This window comes from Symphodus melops (assembly GCF_947650265.1).
Source record: "Symphodus melops genome assembly, chromosome: 20".
NCBI lineage: Eukaryota > Metazoa > Chordata > Actinopteri > Labriformes > Labridae > Symphodus > Symphodus melops.
Genome location: NC_136710.1, coordinates 14750971 through 14770388, shown reverse-complemented (window position 1 = coordinate 14770388; position 19418 = coordinate 14750971). Strand labels below are relative to the sequence as shown.

At 38.7% G+C, this 19418-nt stretch overlaps 1 protein-coding gene across 3 annotated transcripts; it reads right to left on the bottom strand.

Moving 5' to 3' along the window:
- Positions 1-397: 397 nt before the first annotated feature.
- Positions 398-19356, bottom strand: tdrd7b (tudor domain containing 7 b). 3 transcript variants are annotated; one of them, XM_079371751.1, is made up of 20 exons: positions 19201-19356; positions 17700-17906; positions 17374-17518; positions 13622-13829; positions 9740-9822; positions 9164-9372; positions 7642-8001; positions 7239-7543; positions 6963-7155; positions 6638-6749; positions 6362-6564; positions 6151-6285; positions 5294-5377; positions 4281-4415; positions 4029-4139; positions 1957-2105; positions 1625-1863; positions 1301-1484; positions 750-910; positions 398-639 (listed from the first exon to the last, which is right to left on the bottom strand). In XM_079371751.1, the coding sequence occupies exons 1-20, from the start codon at positions 19300-19302 to the stop codon at positions 419-421; spliced, it is 3546 nt and encodes a 1181-aa protein (XP_079227877.1). In that variant the 5' UTR covers positions 19303-19356; the 3' UTR covers positions 398-418. The 3 variants fall into 3 exon arrangements, with proteins under 3 accessions (XP_079227877.1, XP_079227878.1, XP_079227879.1); XM_079371752.1 differs by having other exon boundaries at positions 19146-19286; XM_079371753.1 differs by lacking the exons at positions 13622-13829; positions 17374-17518; positions 17700-17906; positions 19201-19356 and adding an exon at positions 9987-10213.
- Between the last annotated feature and the right edge of the window lie 62 nt (positions 19357-19418).

Genomic DNA, 19418 nt, shown 5'->3' with positions numbered 1-19418 from the left:
CAATTGAAATTCAAGGCAATTTCAGTTGAATACCAGTTTTGGATTCATACAATTCTCTAGGTTTAAACCAATGTCTCAAATCATGAAAATTTAAAGCCCCCTTATTGTGTCTGTCTCCCATTATTAACAACTTATATTTTCTTTTCTTCTTAGAGCAATGTTAGCTTTATCTTTTGTTAATTTTATGAAATGTCACAGAGCACATATTGTTTGAGAACATATTTAAGTTCGCCTCTCATTTTCTGCACTTTGCATGGTGATCACATCGAAGGTTAATATTAAGACGTGTATATGAACACATGCTAAAACATGTACTTTAGATACATGTGGTATCTAAAGTAGATTGCTCTATTCTTTAAAGTGTGTCCATGGAGAAACAATACAACTGCTTTAGAAGTAAAACTTTGCAATGATGTTTTTATAGCTCTTTAGTCAACTCATCAGCAAATTCAGCCATGATGTCATGCACCCAGATGTCCCTTTCTTCCTGTGAAGTGTCGACCAGAAAGACTGTTGCCTTTCTGTCCCAGGGGTAAGGGGCCTCCTGTAAGGCCTCCAGCTGGGCCACGAGAGGCTTCTTCTCCACATGATTCCTGAAAACGATGGAAGCTTCCTCTGACCACTGCATTGACTTCACCCCTGACAGAAAGGTGTGACGGTTGAACTTGAGTTTAGTAAAAATACAATATTTGTCTAAAAATAGCCAAAAAACTGTATTGTGATGAATCTCTCAAAAGGGTTCCACTCACCAGCCAGCTGAGCTGTAATTCCTTGAAATGGCAGCTGTGTAAACTCTTTGATCAGAGGTCTCAGCTGGGTGCAGTCAACCAGCTCATGTTTACCATAGTCAAGCTCATAGACAGACACCAACCCATTTGTGAGAACTCCTTTCACGAGCACACGATGCCAGCTAAGTAGGAAGAAAATATTTTTTAAGTAATAAAAGTGTATTTTTTTATTTCACATTTTGAATGTATAAAAATATTTTGGCAAAGTAAAACTGCTTCCTTTCTAGTTGCTTTGTGTCTATAGAATTTTTCAAAGTAGAAACAAATGGTCAATATGTACTCTTGAAAACCCAAATTTTAACATTAAAATCCTTAATGTTAAATGTTTTACTGACTTTCTCTGGGTAGGTGGGGTAAATTATGAAATACAAATTTTTAGAAATGTATTTCCACATTTGTTTCAGATTATTGGCTGCTACAGGGGCACAAGTACTTAGTGGAAATCAGAGTACTAATAAAATGCAAAAGCTGTCACATGCCTTGAAATAAAACTAAAGCATTGGTCAACTCACTTGTTCTCCACTTTAGCAGCATATATCTGATTTTTTTCTATGTTGAGTGGTTTCTCCTCAGTTTTATTGTAGTAGAGAATCATCTCTCCCATCAAAACCACCAGTTTGTACATATCTCTCCAGGGCTGCAGCACGAAGTGGCCTGGATGGCAAGCCACTGATACATATACATCCATGTTGTTACCTGAGAAGGAAAACTTCTAACATTTTATTATTTTCCTCAGGTGTAGTCAAAACAAACTGAACTGCATAAATGCATGGGGTTTTTTTTCCTTGCCTTAAAAAATTATTTGCCTTTAATTACTGCGATTTGAACAATCTAACCTGCTGGGGGGAGCTCTAGTAATGGTGGCAGCTTGAGCAGGGACGAAGGAAATAATACTGTCTCTGCTGGGCATAAAGTGGTAGTGTTGCCTTCTCCGACCACTCTGGGTCCTGACAGAGCCCTCCTGAGATGCTGAGGCTTGGCTGGAACTGAACATGGCAGTTGACTCCCATCAGCTGATTCACTGGTACTTGAAGAAGTCTTGGAGGATGAATTGGGCTTTGATATCTTGGCAGGGCTGATCATTTAAATTAACAAATATTTAGTTTATAGTATCTCAAAACAATTTCACTTAACTTTAGTTACACAGTGTAGAAAAAAAAATAAAAACCTGTGGCTTGTCAGGAAAACATCTGGTTTCTGTTTGAACAGTTCAGACTTGACCATCTGATGATTGAGGCTGCGGTCTGGGTCGTGGAAGTTCTTGTCAGTAAAAAGGTGGACACATATGCAGTTCTTGGTGTCATCTATCTTGGCAACCTTGAGGAAATGTCAAGCGTGGAGGTACATGAAGAAGAAAATAAAGCAAAGAGTAGAGAACTTATGACCGAGAACAGAATTATTACTTTTGGGCCTCAAGATGTACCGGTATACAATATACAGTTGTGTAGGGCATCACCCTCAAATGAGGTGCTGGTATGAACCCAAAAGGTTTTGATTTATCCCAGAATATAATATTAAATGTAAATTTTGAGCATGATTGTCAACTTCCTCACCCTTTTTCCTCTAATCTGCCAAAAATGATTTAATATTGCCAAATATGTTAGCCAAATGCACAAGGCTTATTCACACCTAAGGACTTTCACTTAATATTCAATATCAGATCTACATTATATTTGAGGTACATATCTCAAATTATTTTCAATGATGAAGGGGTTCATTTGAATGTAACTAAGGTGTTCACAGTACGTCAAAATTGAATTTGATTATCCAACTTCCTTGGATGCCTGCCCCCCTTAGATTAAAGCCTTAAAGTCAGGGTAGGTAATTTCCTCCAGATACACTTTTCGCATTTTTGGTTGAAATTGTCTGCATGCCCTGACAGTAATTAAGATCTTATGCGCTCTGAAAAAGGAACGAAGAAAATCCATCATAGCAGCAGTAAGCCTCTGAAAAATTCAACCAATGACGGTTTGTTTTTTTATTAAACCAATCAAGTCTCTCTACTCCAGCTCATACTTTGTGTGGGCTTGTGCATACAAGCCCACACTCAAAGTATGAGCTCAATCCCGCTCCTGGACCAATGGCGCTAGTGCATGTAATTGAGCACAGAGGGGAGGGGGTGGGTGGAGATGATGAACGGAGAGGATGCTACTTTCAAAATCATGCTAGTTTTCGAAAATTACCAAACCTGCCTTTAAAAAAGCCCAAAATGTCTTCATATCTAAGTACTAATAAGTATATCTATATAGAAATATCAAATACATCAATTGGTGGATAGCTGTTTGTAGAATTGCATTAAATAAATCTTGTATTGCAATTTTCTATTCTTCTGACAAAGCCCCTTTAAACCATGTCACACCTACCCATTCACACATGCTGGCAAAGGTTGCTATGTAGGAGACTATCAGAGGTAACTAATGCAATTCATATACATTCATAGGCTGCCACTGAAGCAGTTAAGTGTCTCCCCTGTATTATTCACATCTGACATGTTGTTACAGCAGCTGGGGATCAAACCCACAACCCTCCAGTTGAGAGACGACGAATATACCACTGCGCCACAGCTGCCCCATACTATTTCAGGCAATTTTATAAATTACACATAGGGCCTGATTTACTAAGATTCCAATTAAATAGTACTAATTGCACGTTAACTCCAAAAATGTGCACATTTGGTTGGTGGGTGATCTACTATGAAAATGTGCATGAATTGTAACTGGCGCAAACCTTGTGGAGGTGGTAGTAGTAAGAATTTTGCAAGAATTTTGCATGTTCTGCTGGTTTACGTCACTTCTCCCCCCAGTGTTTTGCACGCTAGGGCAGAAACACCCCATTTGTATATTTATTAAGCCAAACACACTAAATGAACAATACGAGTTGTTTTGCTCATGTGAAAGCCGCAATCATCATTGCACGCTGTTAGTACATCAGATAGCACATTTTTTGCCGGTGCTATCAAGTTTGCACACGTTTTAAGACACACAAATCTTTAGCAAATCAGGTCCATCTAATATGATGTGGTGACTGCGCATGTTGTTACTCTTTTACTGAGTGGTTACCTTTGTGTATAAGTCTTATTCATATTTGGCACTGTAATGTAGTTTTGTGGCTTTAACTACAAACAGACACTTAAAAAACTATGATTGCTCTCAATAAACAGGAGGGTCTCCTAATCCCTATAACAGACACTACTTTTATGAGAAAAATAAAGGAGATTGAGAGGAATTGGGTAGTACATACCTTCATGCTACAATCTGTGGTGTTCAGCACTTTCTCTCTTAGCCACTGGACAGCATCTGGAGTCCAAGATCCAACACTGACAGCCAGGTCTGCTAAGCAGCACTTCACAGCCTAAACAGAGGTTTCAGGATGTTTGAGTTTCTCAGAAAATCTGTAGGATTGTATGTTAAGGCTGCTCTCCAAACAAAAAATGATTTTGATAATTCTCCCTGACTGTTTAACACCCTCCTCTTCATAGACATTGATGCTGACCTGGGGTGGGATTGACATGAGGTCACGAAGAAAGGACCTTGGTAGCTCTCTCAGCTCAAAAACCTCTACAGAAGCCTGGACACCCACATCAATGAACAGGATGTCCAAAACTCTGCTGCCATGTAGGTTTGTGATCTAAAAAAAAACACAGACATGGATATGTGTATACACACACACACACACTAGTTATAGTTATTTATTGTTTTGACACACACAAGCCCTGGCTGAATGCCCTTGAGTAGGATTTTTCCCCGGTGAATGAGAATGTTTTGGACATTCAGGTGAAGAGAGCTGTCAACTGTTCACCACCTGGTGGTGAGTTGGATCAGATGGCAGGTAAGGCTGCTGGACAGACCTGGCAAATGAAACGTGTAGTGCAGGTGCCAGGGTCCCAGGGGAGGTAAGGGTAGGATGGATCATGAGATCGGGAGTGGCCCATTCTAAAGTCCAAAAAGCACTCCTTAATAAACTAAAGTCAGAAAACGCTTTACTTTTTCAGGCAATTTTATGAGAAATTACATAACTCGTCCTGACAGCTGTATCTCTGGCTGTGTCACGTTTATTACAAAGTCCTTCTTGGGTTTGCAGCTTTGCTCGCAACGCTGTTCACCATCACTCACATACACTTCCATAGAGAAGAAGAACTTGGTGCCTTTCAAAATAAAAGCATTAGAGTTGTATTCCATGCACGGCATAAATATATATTTATTGATTAATGATTGGCCTTGCACAGGCCGGACAGCGACGTACAACGGGCCAGGTGTGGCCCGCAGGCCATAGTTTGCCCAGGTCTGCTCCACAGGGTGGCTGGGCTCATCCTTAGAGACCGGGTGAGGAGCTCAAACCCAGCCTTCGAAAAGCGGAAGAAAATGGATGGACTCTGGATTGAGCAACAATTACTATAAAACATAGAATATATTTTGTGCTTAGTTTTTATGAGATTGAAATCAATCTTATATGCATTTACTAAATTAGTCACATTGTATGCTTCAGGAGGGAAAATACCATCCTACCTCTACACGGGACCATTTGCTTTTGTAACGAGCTAGGCATCGTTTCCCACAGAAAGGTCTGGAAACCAGGAACTCTGATGTTACCTGGAGGAGAAATATGGTTCATTAAGAATAAGTTGATATGCTCTCGCTCCAACAGAGATTTCACCGGTCAACCAAGTCACTGCCTTCAGTTTCCTAAAGTATTACCTTGCCTTGTCATTTAAAAATAATTGCTCATAAAGCCAAAACTAAAAACAATAATAATTTTTTAATTTGTTTTTTAATTTCATCAACTTGGGAATTGAGTAATTTGCTGACCCTCTTGCTGATTAAACTAACAAAACATGACCTTGTACTTTATAATGGGTGAAAATCATTTGTATTAATTAGGTCATCAAACAATCATATTTATGATATAGAATAGAACTATATCAATTTAATGCATACTTGGTCATTTTCTCCAGAAATACAGATTTAGAAAGAAAACAAACCTTGACAGAATAAACAACCAGTGTCTACAATGAGTACATCTCGAAAACGCATCCGTTTCCACTGTCTGCTAACAGATTAAATGGTTTAGCTATGTCCTAACTCCAGATTATCAACGTAATCTCAATCTGCTCACTGATCTACCTGAAAGTCAACAGTCCACTTTACAGAGTCAACATTTCCCCAAAGACTTCTAAAGGGAATGTATGATTCTTTGATGTACACAATTAACATCCTGTATGGGCTTTTGGTTCACAAAATTTGCAGTTGAAATGCATATATATATATATATATATATATAAATCCTACACAGAACATATTACAAAATAAACGCAGCATGCAAAATAAACGCAGCATGCAAAATAAACGCAGCATGCATTCCAAACCTGTGAGTGGAAGCACGTGTCTATTTTCTCCAGAATCTCATTCAGCTTAGCAAGGCCTCTGGAGGGCAGTTGGCAGTAGAGGGTACCATCTGAGCAAACACTGCCTACAGTCACATTCATGTAAGCACTGTTGACCTGATAAGAGCCATGGAAAAGAGTTTAGAGCAATATACAAACACACTGATCCAACCACAAGGATACCCTACTGTACCTGCAGTGGACTGGTAAGTGTCTTGTCCTGAAGAGCTTTCATACAGGTAGCATTGATGTTGACATCATCATCCTGTGATGTGTCATACAGGACTACGAGAGGAGTTTGACCTCTTTCTAGGATCTCAGCCAAAAGGATTCTTCCACTTGCCATTATCTCAAACTTCTTCAGCACTGCAGGTTCCTGAGAGAATGGCTCCAGACCTACACACACACTCTTAGAAATACTGCACTTTTGACATGTCCTTTTCACACAGTTTGTTCAGTACAGACTCACCTGCCAGTGTACACTTGGTTGCCTGGAAAGGCAGTTGGAAAAATCTATCATGCAGCTCAAACACTTTGGTTTTGCACACCAATTCTGAGAAGCCATGATCCACATAGTACACCTACGGAAAAACCACAGGGATGACAAACGAAAGTTAAACATCTAACCTTCCTCTTATATTGATTAAATATTCCTCTGTCTTGCACATTTGAAACCCTTAATTGAGAGGGATTTGTACACATTTATGAGGGACCAAGCACCAAATGTTGCAAGGACCCTTTACCAAAACAACATTTGCATTTGAGCGTCCTTGGTTGTTTCCTTGACTTCTCACCTTGACCTTGTCTGTCATGACCTCTAAAACTTTTGCCCTTAGAATCTCCTCCTCCTCCTCGGCCTTTACAGAAACTAGTTGCCCAGAGTATGGGGATGCAGCAGGAGCTGGACGTCTTTGGTCTACGCCATAAAACTCCCTCATTTCATCCTCCATGGACTCCTGTGCTTGGGAGTAACTCTCACCAATGTATCTGTAAGAGAGGAAAAAAAGACAGGTTATTTAAAACCTCCCAAGTGTTACAGCAGCTTCCGCATACATCCAGTTCCTTCCTACCTTATCATAACTTCATTGGTGTTGGTGGCTTCCACCACCAGCACAGAGGGGTACTCCTCTTTAGGGATCTGCAGAGAGGGCATCACCTGGTAACTTTGCTTCTTCCTCAGCTCATGCCTCACACTCAGATCCTCCTCACTGTGCGAAGATTGTCTCCGATTACAACCGTTTTCCTCATCTCCTCCACATCGTCTGCTGCTCCTGTACAAAATGGCCCTCTTAGGGTTGTCTGGCATTGGGTAGTCGACAGTGCAGATGTCAGAGAGGAGGTGGAGGTTCTCCAGGACATGTGTAGGCAGTTTTATCTTATAAATAAACACATATATTTCAGATTATTTCAATTATTAAGTGCAGTGAATTATGTAATGACATGGGTATGAAAGTGTTTCATATTGTCACTGACTTTATAGGTGTCCTGGAAGAGCTTAGGCAGTGCATGGGCCCACAGACCATTGGAGTATTTAACCAGCAGCTCCTCCAGTTTCAACTTCAGGTCAGGACTGAGAGTGGCAGGGGAGGAGGGAGGGGTGGGGGACGATGATGGAGACTTAGAAGAGTGAGAACCAGAGTGAGTCAGATGGGTGCTGATAGGTCCTTGGTTGGCAGAAGAACATATATGTTTTTCTGTGGGATTGTTTGAAGTGCGAACAAGGGAAGAAGAGGAGTTTTGACTCAGAAGGAGTGAAGGAGAGGATGTTGTGTTCTGGTCCTTGGCGGGGTACAGTAGCAGCTCTAATGTGTTGCTGCTGGAAGTTTTCTCTACCTTAGAGAACAAAAGAAAATTTGTTATTTTGTTTGCAATACTGAATGAACATGCAAAGAAATACATAAACTAAGAATGTTGCATTAAAATCCTTTTTTTGGATATGATTTAATCTGTTATTGTGAGGAGCCCTTTCATCTGACGACTAATGCTTTACACCAGGGGTGCTCACGCTTTTTTGGCATGGGAGCTACTTATAAAATGACCAGGTCAAAATGATCTACCTAATATAAATATGCAAAACATATGTATTTAGAGTTTAGCTCTGTAACTGTATATTCAGTGTTTGGTATAGGCTAAAATGGTGTGTAAGAGAAAGAGAGACAGACACTCTGGCCTTTGTAGCTGGGTCCTGGTCTTTGTATGTAGCTGGGTCCTGGGCTGATAATGGCCTTACAGCTCCTGGACCTGACTCCACATTCATTTCTCTCCTCTCCTCCTGTCTCTGTCCCTTCAACCTCTTCATCTCTCTGTCCTGTCTCATCCTCTCATAAATTTTAAAATGGAAAGTCTCAGTATACTACTGAGTCATGATTACTATAATCACTGTAATGCCATGTTTAGTCACATTATTACTTATCCAGCCAAATAATATTATTGATTTATAATTCATACTGTGACTGCACATGGCCTTGAAATATTATGATTGATTGCATGTCCTTTCATTTTTCAGCCTTGGCTACATTTACATCTCTATTGTCTATCTGTTGCATCTGTAGGCTTGTTTACTGTCTCTCATTCTCTTAGCTTATTAGAGTTCTCACCTTTCCTCCTCTTTGCTTGATCATCCTTTCTTGCTGCAACAAATGATAACTTGATTGATGCAGCCTCTTAACACTACGCTGCATCTTTGCTCCCATTCATTTAACTGTCGTTCTAAAAATAAACCTGCAATCATGTGGCGACCGTGTTTACTTTCGGTTTTAATGAAACGAAAATCAAGTAAAATACCCACACTGCCTTTGCGATCGACTGGTAGATTGCAATCGACGTATTGGGCACCCCTGCTTTACACCATGAAATAACAATAAACTGTATTACTAAAAAAAGTATGTATACACAATCAGACTTTCATTAATATAATTTTTTTTAATGTTATCACACATTTTATGTAGAAATAAAAATATATATATTTAACTTCAGTAAAATAGGTAGTATATACCATGCATATGTGAGTCCATCCCTCTAAGTCCCTTATGGCCTCTGTGGGCAGGTCCTCTTTGTACAGCTCTTTGTAGATCTGTGGCAGCTTTGAAACCCAAAAACCATGACTGTACTTCCCAAGTAGCTCCCTGATGTGAGTCTGGACCTGCTCAGGGTTGTAGGGCCTTTCTTTCCCTGAGCTTTGACTTTCATTCAAGTTTATGGGGGCTGGGAGATTGCAAGGAAGAAAACAAGGTAAGAGGAGGGGTGCTCAAAAAAAACATAGACATCTGCATCTGACAGGCTGGTTTAACTTTACACAGCATGAACAACAGCAATGCATGTTTAAGCGAAAACACAAAAGAAAAGCAAACTGAGAAGATTTTTTGTTTTCTACAAATATCATGAATTGGAAGGTGAAGAAATGAGTCAAGATGATTGCGTTCAATATTTACTGGTTAAGACTGTAACAAAAACATCCTATGCATTCAGCAGCTGGCTTCAATTGTCTGATGTCCTGACCACATTTGTCTCATATAGAGAACATACCCAAAATGTATTTTTGGTATAATTACTGGCAGCCTTTCCTACTTACGACCAGAATTTGGGGAATTTCTCGAAAGATGAGCCTGCACCTCCTTCTGAAACCTTGATGGAAGGGTCATCCTCTTTTCAGACCTGGACAAAAAGAGAGCAGAAAATCGGAAATAGTTATTTCGTTTAAGAGGACATATTATACCCCTTTTCCACCTTTTAAAACAATCCTGTTCTCTAAATAAAATATCTGTTCTGGGCTTTGGTCAAAATATATCATGAATCAAGCACCAGAGGAACATTGTTACCTTGTATAAACTAGCTATCTCAGAATGCTCCATTTTGGTGTGTGCATCTATTTAAATGCAATGAGCCCCATTTCTTCTGATCCTCCTTGAGAAGGTTCCGCTCCTTCACTGGAGTCCAGCTGTGTTTAATTTAACTGATTAGACTTGATTAGGAAAGGCAAACACCTGTCTACCTTACGGCTCACAGTGCATGTCAGAGCAAATGAGAATCATAAGGTCAAAGGAACTGCCCAAGGAGCTCAGAGACAGAATTGTGGCAAGGCACAGATCTGGCAATGGTTACAAAAGAATTTCTGCAGCACTCAAGGTTCCTAAGAGCACAGTGGCCTCCATAATCCTTAGATGAAAGTAGTTTGGGATGACTAGAACTCTTCTTAGACCTGGCTGTCCAGCCAAACGGAGCAATCGTGGGGGAAGATCCTTGGTGACAAAGGTAAAGAAGAACCCAAAAATCACTGTGGCTGAGCTCCAGAGATGCAGTAGGGAGATGGGAGAAAGTTCCACAAAGTCAACAAGAATGGCAGAGGATCCCCAAATCCATGGCTGCAATGAAACAAAGACTGAAAAATTTAAAGGGGTCTAAATACTTTCTGTACTCTTTGATGGGCTTTTATTTTTGGTTTTGTACTTGGGGTACCACCTCAGCAATTTGGAAAAATTGAACACTCACTGTATAGTAGTTCGTTAGCAAACTTCAGTCCCAGTACAAACTGACGTGTCTCATTTATCAGTTCAGCCTCATTAAAAAAACGGATTAGCCTCCTTTGAGCTGCAAGAGGTTAGGGTCCTTTTCCTAAGGCTTTTTCTGTGGGTCATTAGGCCAATGGTGAGCACCTGACTCACCAGCTCCAATGCAGCTACTGAAGCTGCAAACCCAGGGTGCATTCAAATTGTCTTTTTTGCTTAGGAAGTTCCCTAACTGAGTGAAATATCCCCGGAAGCATTTGTAAGTGGTAGCCATGATACGAGCTGTTCGAATTCTCAAAAAGCTAAGAAAAGGTGAGTCAATGCTTCCTTTACAACCTCCTTTAACATAGGACACACTGGACCATCCTTTATGAAAGGAGATGAGATGCCACACTATGACGGATTAAGCTGGGCTCTTGTAATATAGCAATAAGTAAGGTCCTTTATCTCCTTTTTGTAAACATAACAAATGGTCTTGTTACCTGCTCTTTTTGCCTAATGTTAAGGTCCTTTACCTGCTTTTTGTAAAATGTCTCAAGATAACACCTGTTTTGAATTGACACGATACAAATAAGTTCAATTGATTGATAATGCCACCCCACAATTCCATGTGGCGGCAAGCGACTTGTGCATCCAACCATTCATGAAAAGTAACGCTGAAGTAACTAACCGTACCCTAGGGATACAAATGATGTTTTATCTAACTAAACATTTTGTGAAGACTGCTTTGTGCAGTTAAACATTTGTATCCCTAAAACATTATCTATATATCGTTCATAAATGAAACGATTGATCCTCACTGGTGACTTAAATTAGCAAGCATTAGGCAATTAATTTCATACAATCATACTTAATTTGGATTAATGTTGATTTATGAATGGACAGGAAGGTGAGCTTTGGTTACTCGTAGCCTGGTAGCTTCAACCTTGTGGTAATTTGGATTATTTCACCAGTAAGAAGACACAGGGAAAGGTTTTTTAGATGCACTTTTGTAGTCTGTCTTTTTTTTTGGAAAAGTGTAGTTTCACCACAGTAGACCCGCATCGTTAACCTCCACCCCATGATTACTATGTAGTGTAGTGGAAAAGCGGCCAGATTCCTATCCTTTACCTCATGACGTTTTCACAGAGTTAAGGTAAAGTGGCTAGTGAAAGGGGCTAGGAAGGACAGTCAGACTCCAGCCAAGCTCCTTACTTGCATCTTGTTTTTTAGTTCTCACTCATCCATACACACATTACATCACTGATCTTACAGATTTTACATATTTACTGACCTTGTAGGAAGTGATTATTGCTAAAATAAACCACTTAAAACGGTGAAGATTCTTTACTCTTTTTGCTTGTTAAAAATAGGAGCTAATTTATAACACCCATAATTCTCTCTCTCTCTTTCTCCAGATTTTGGGATAATTAGTGCTTCCCTGCTCAATCATGTTGAAAGGTTATAATTGCTTTAAGAGTAAACAAAGTAGCTTAACAATTACAGTTTTAGTGGAGAATGGGAAATGTAATCTTAGAGCTAGAAATTACTTTTATTTGAAAAAATCAAAATTTAAAAATGAATTGAAATATTTTTTGCTGTCATACAATATAAACTAATGGGTTTTTTGTTTGTTTTGTTTTCAACCAAATGTGGACACACACAGACATGCACACACATACACACAAATGATAACATTCTGCAGCCAGTGTTTTGTCTAATGGAAGATCGAGAGGCATTCAGAGAGATCTGCTGATTCAATCTGTGTCGGTTTACAAACGATAATCTACCAGAGAATAGAGCAGGGATTAGAAAGGGCTCATACACTCCCTGCTCTGGACTTGTGTCCCTTGCAAACACAGCAGGCGTCCTTCATACACCCCATTGTGATGTGGAGCCAATGGGCCAACTGTGATGGCAAGGACAGGAGACTGATGTCAGTTGTTTTCACTGTTGACAGATGAACAGAACTGTATTTATGGTTGAAAGTAGAAAAAAAGGTTTTGAACTGAATCATTATTGAGTTATTGTTAAAGTACTGCAGATAGCTTTTGAAGTCAACTCAGGTCATGTTCAATGATAGTTGGGGGAGGCAATACATATTTGATCACAAATGCTTATTTTGGATAGACTATTCTGAATAAAATAAACAAATGAATAAAGTTAAAAAATATGATACAGAAAGGGGCAGAGAAAGATCAACAAAAATCAAAGGAGATAGTAATAGGAAGGCCAATGCACTCAAATCAGAGTTCAACAGGCTTCCAATGCTTCCAAATCCAAAATGTTAATGATAACTTGCAAGAACTGACTGAGATCTAAAAACAGACAAAGAGATGATAGGAAAGGAATAGTAAGAGATAGCGAGAGAAACTATGGGGGACATATATAATGAGGATTTTTATGAACTTTTTGCTGTAATTAACACTTGAAGGTGGGCCGAGCATTTAAAACAGTCCACAAACTAATCCTTAAAAGATCCTTTTAATTTTTAAGTTTGCAACAGTCTTTGAAAGTTTAGAGACTTTGAACACACTCTGCACTCATTTGCAAATCTTGAGGAAATGTTCTGACATGAGATCTACTCTTTCTGAGCATGTTGGTTTTCTGCACCTTCCTTTGCTCTTGTTTCCTGAGCAGAATAGGAGGCTGCTTTGAGAACTTCACATTGTGCTATAAAAGCCCACACATATGAGGACATATGGCTTTAGCGTTGCTTGTGAGCTAAGGTTGTGTTTTCATACTTATCATTGGCACAAAATAATATATTGAATGCAAAATGTATGTTTGGTTGAAGATTATACACTAAAGGCTATTCTGTTTTTGACTCAGACACTATGAAATGTATTGCATAAAAACTCTACATTCTTAAACTTATTGGAAGTATGTAAGCAGAATAAAAGTTGTTTACAAAGCTTCTCTTCTTTCCTCAAAAGTCTAAATAGGCTCTAACCATTCTCTTTACTCACTTCTCTGCAGGTGGAATCCCTTTCCTGTTAGATGTGTTCTGATTGGACATCTTGTTCAATTGTGTCCCAGTCTTGCCTTCTGACTGGTCATCCCTCATTTCTCTTGCATGTTTGAAGTCTCCATGTCCCACCCCTCGGCCTCCGCCTCCTCCTCTACTCAAACCTCGCCCATGGTAGTTCGGCTGCCTTAGTGAGGATTGAGGTTTGGCTATTCAGAAAGAGAAAGCATACATTGGGGTAGAACTTTACACAAAGTACAACTCAAACATTTGAACATGAGAGAAATCTACTGAAACAATTTTTAACTCGTCTGTCTAAATTTCCATTTAGAATTAGAATCAGATAGTGTAACACTCATACAGATGCAATAATGATAAAGCTGAAGACACCAATCTAAGTAGCATTAACTAATATACTCACAAAGCTTCTCCAAGGCTTAAATGGGTGGATAGAACAACTCTTGTTTATAAATCAGTGTAGAATTCACACTTAGTAAGATTAAGAAAATACACTTTCTGAGACTGACACAGAAAGACAAGATGCTTGGGAATGCTGTGAAGGTTAGAGATGGAATATAAGTTTTTTAAGTGATAACAAAAGTTTCCTACTGAATAAGCCAAAAATCTGCTGTTCCTGCTCAAAAAAATCTCCGCCCTAAGAAAACTTAAAATGAAGACAAAATGTGGATATATGCTGGGGTTGAGAATCTAGCGTATCCTTACTCGTTTAACCCCTGATTAAAATAATAATATCCAATTTATATTAACTGGTTTTATAAGTTGAATACTTATTTTTAGGTAAGCCAGAGTTTAAAAAAAATCATGATCATTGGAAAGTTAGAGCATGCAAAAGCCTATGGCACATTTATTGCCAACACCTCACAGATTATTAAAATGTAATTATAAATGAACAGTCTGCTGGTTAAGTTGAGTTGCAGAAGTCAAATACTTACTGGATTTAAGCAGATAGCCAAACTTACTTTTTGCATGGCTATTAGTCACATTTTCTTTTCTCCTGTACAGTTTGAAAAGACAAATCTTTTTGTGTTACAGCTGTAAAAACAGGTTATTAAATAAAAAAAATCTATTTTTAAAGCTATTTTGCAAGGATAGTTTGTAGGACTTTTTAAATTTGTTGCTTTTACTCACTTAGTTTTTTCGTCATTTAAATTGTTTCATTTTGTCCCTAGATAAAATGTAGACTGAATGGTACAAGTATATTATATTAAATGGTTTAAAGTTAAAATAAAAAATAAAACAAGCCTATATATCAATCTTTTTAGTCACAATGATGTTGGCAAAAATGTGCCACCCCTCATGAAGTCTTGAAAAATTATGGACCCTGGATCTTAAGATGAATTTGAAATGCCTTCTCTAAAAGACAAATACATGTCTATGTGACACAGATTTTGCTTACCAGTGTTCACACTTCCTGTTGCATTTGTTTCTATCAAATAGATCATATACTTTGTGTTTGAAGTGTGTATGCCAATTTCAGGTCCTGTTATGTGTATGTATGTTTTTAAATGAGACCTGTTTTTTCTAAATTGATTAATATCGGCAAATGAAAACAAAAGGATTGCAGAAAATTAGATGATGCATCCATGCTTTCATGTTGTTTAGCCCCAAATTCTGACCCCTACCATCCCAAAGCCACAGCAGAAATCAAGAATCATCAGACCAGGCAACTTTTTTCCAATGTCTAATTTTTGTGAGCGAATTGTAGCCTCAGTTTCGTGGTCATAGCTGACAGTTGTGTCACCCGGTGTGGTCTACTGCTACTGTAGACGATCTGCTTCAAAGTTTGACGTGTGTTCAGACATGCTCATCTGCATACCTTGGTTTTAACGAGTAGTTATTTGAGTTGCCATTTCTGTCCAGATGATCTATAACCTTCCCTGCTTTGTAATATCTCATTCTTGCTGAATGTTAGATGATCTTCTGAAAGACCACACATATCAAGCAGTGTTTTGAAAGCCATCAGTAGGTGATAATGATTTTTTTTTTTTTTTTTTATATTTTTCTCTTCCCTCTCAGTAGATACTTACAATCTACTAGCTGTGGGCTGCATGCAGTAATATCATATCTGTAGAATTAATAATACTTTCTGAACAAACACACGTTGCAAAAACTGTGCAGTCACACACAGGCAGGCTCAAGCTTGAATCCACATTCAAATACAGCATAGGCTAGGCACTCATAATAGTAGCTGCTGCGTCACCTCACCAGCATGGACACACAGTCTCTGGTCTGTCTCAGCATATATATCAATATCCTGAGGAGGCAGTGGCTGCAAGTATTACAATGAAAAAAGAGAATAATACAAAGGTTGATTTGTGAATCAACGGATCTATATCTGCAGATGATTCTCAACAGCCAAAGACTGTGTTAGCCTCATCTTAGCATCCCATTCTTCTCTCTCTCCCCTTTTTTTCTGACTCCCCCTTCTTGTCTAACTCCTCCCTTCCCTCTATTTCACCATCCTTCTGCTTTCCAATTCCACCTCCATTCCTTTGTCGTCCATGCACTACAACCACTTACCTCTGACTAAGAATATTCTGCAGCATCATAGTCTAGTCGAGGTGTATGCACTGTTTTTCTGGATGTGTATGTGTGTGTTTCTGGATGCATGTGCGTTTGTATGTGTGCAGATCTGCAGATCTGTTACTACTTATGTAAGAAACAGGTTTATTAAGATGACTCAAGGATCAGATAAATGTTTGATTACACAGTCATGGAGTATACTAGCTGATGTGTTCGTACACTTAAGTATTGAACATAGTGTATCTGTCTGCTTGTGTAATAGTTTTTGAAATTCACACTTCTTAAGTACTGGATGTACATTTCCTAAATACAGACTACTTGTGCTAGCAAAGACGCATCCCAGGGCTACCCTGACCTTGTCAGGTTTGAATTATTTGTTTTGTTAAATAATCTCTTGTGGAAGAGGGGCAGATTAGATAAAATTACTATTCTTCCTGCCATTTTCATTTAAAATTTAAATTGTGATGTTTGTATTTCATTGTTTTGTTTGGTTGATTGATGAATTCATTTTCATCCCCGGTGTCCAGACTTACTTTAAATCTTTTAGTTGCTGTAACTTTCACATTACTCTGTTGTCAAACTATGCCTTTTTCTCATCGAAAAAAATTAATTAACTTTCTTGTCTCATTCACTCTATCCTGTCAAAATTGAACTGTTCCAGTGAGCGCCCACACACATTATGGATTTGCAGCATCTGTCTATTTGCATTTGTTTTCTGAATATTGTGTTTTTGGTTATGCAGCATTTATGAATTTGCAGAACTTTTACCATCAATTTAATTATTTCATCTTTTTGCAGTGTTTTTTCATTTGCAGCGAGTCTCAGTCATTGCATTATACTTGACTTTGGATGTGCCTTTAAATATATATATAATCAGTATTTTGCATGTTTGTCATAAGTTTATATCATTTTTGTATGTTGCCATGCGTTTGCACTTGATGTCCAAAATGTAATGGTTATCCCACATGTTTGTATCTCAATAACTGAAACTGTGAACTACACATGTACCCACATTTTTTAGACCTTTCATGTATTGATGCGGGTAAGTATAATGTTTTTCAGTTTTGATGCAACCACAAGTCTTGTGAAGTCTTGTGAGAAGCTTTTCCTGATATAAATTAATTAACCTATAGAATATATTTCTAAAAGACACTACTGTTTGACTGTGTTGCAGCTTAAAAGTGCCTCAAAAAGTGGTCCAAATTTTACCATTGAAGACGAGTGGGGCCACTGGTTTGACCCTCATCTGCGTATTAACCATGTGGGGTCGGCCTGTCTTCTTGGAGCTGCGCTGACGTGCCACGACTTTGGCTAAATGTGTTGTCTCTTCAGCCGCTGAGGCATAACATACTGTCTAGAGGAGAAGAGAGGAAGAAAAAGGAAGAGGAAATTGTATATGTAACAAAGTTCTGACTGGTTGATGTTCAAGATTGATAAAACTGAGTGGTTTTGCTTCATTTAGGAAAAGGAAAAATTTATTTTGGTAACAATTTCTAAATAGATATAAAATCCATCTGCAACACAGGAAAACACACCTCTCCAGAGGAGTTTCGCTCCATGCGTAATAAAGAGGGCATGCTTGCTAGCATTGTGTCCAGATGGTTGTATCCCATCTGTTTGTGTGGTATTTGCTCCCCGGTTAACTCCTTATACTCTGATTTCAAATGGGACAATGACACTCCGCCTTTGTTGGCCTGGAGGACAGCCCGAAGCATCTTCTTCACTAGCTCCACGTCAGCCATCTGAAGTAAATCCATAACAAAGCAAATAAACACAAATTAATTGCAAAGTGGAAACAGAAAAAGTTCCTCTATAGTCTATAGTCAATGCCTTCAATCTTTAACCTCAATCTTTATTTGTATAGTGTCAATTCATTCAAGTGTTATCTCAAAACACTTTGTCTATTAACATTAAAAAAGAGCAGGTAATTTTTTATATACTTTATGAATCCCCTTGAGGGACATTCTGGTTCATGCTCACTTCTCATCTCAGACCATGCTCATTGTTTTCTTACAAAAAGCAGGTAAATTACCTTTTCTTTTTAACTAGTGCAACATCTATTTCTCAATTTCATCACTATTCCAGTGTTTTAGGTAAAACACTGGAAAAGTAGGCCTCGGCAAAATAGTCTATTTATTGTTATTGACTGAACACTATCCGAACGACTATAGTTTTAAAAGCCCCATTCCAAAGTATCCCCGTTTTAGTATGAAACGACATCATATGATACCAGTTCATGTTCGTTGGGTGTAGGCTACATAGCCAACATACCAACGACTTGGACAAGGCCTACAGGGAGAAAAAACACTTTCCGTTTCATTTCTTTAGTCTGCGGCCAATTAAAGTCGATTCAAATTAAGCAAAGCGCAACACTAAGCACATGTGATTTTCGTGAAAAGTAAAACAGTGACAGTATCACAAGATTAAGACACCTGAGAAAGTGAAATGTCATTTGAAAAAGGTTTTGACAAGCGGAATGCAGGCGACTTGCTGACTGTCGTGCAATTCCTGCAACGTAGATGGGACAGAAAAATAAATGACGTAACGCGTCACACTTCGACTCCACTCCACACCCTCCGCTGGAAATAAACTATTTGGCTGAAGTTTTCCTGTCTTGCTTTATTTAAAACATGTTTTGATGGCTCTATGGAATAGAATGGCACTGATGTGTATATGAGGACCAGGTAAACTGTCAGGCTCCGCACTCAGGTAGTAATACCGCGCGTATCATCGAGTTAAACTCTTCTGTAGCCGAACAGAAGAGCAAAAGCACAACAAGCCAATATATTCTAGTTAGTATTTTCAAAGTAGGTTAAACAATTCATAACATCAGAATAACGATGTAGGTATTGTAACTTTCGCTGAGCCTACCGCCTTAGAGTCATCCTTTTAGAAGCATAGGAATTCAAAATAAACACCCGGTGAAACGTTTCTAGGAGTGAGAATGTAAATCAGATTAAAAGCTACCAAAAAAATTATACCTTGCTTCTACAGAAGGGATAGCCTAGTAAAAGTTGAGCCCGTTTCAGTCGTTACCGTGCTGTCAGGAGCTTTGTCCACGGAGTGTCTGACAGCCGGCCGGCACAACCTGTGCTCCGCATTGTGATTGGTTAAAAGTGCATCATTGGTTTCTGGCATGGTACATGTCGATGTGCATCACAGAGACACTTAACAAAACTTAACTGTCAAACAAAAGGTCATCGTTACTATTTTTTTTTACTGTTTTGCTTTAAACCTCATTCAAAATACTTTAT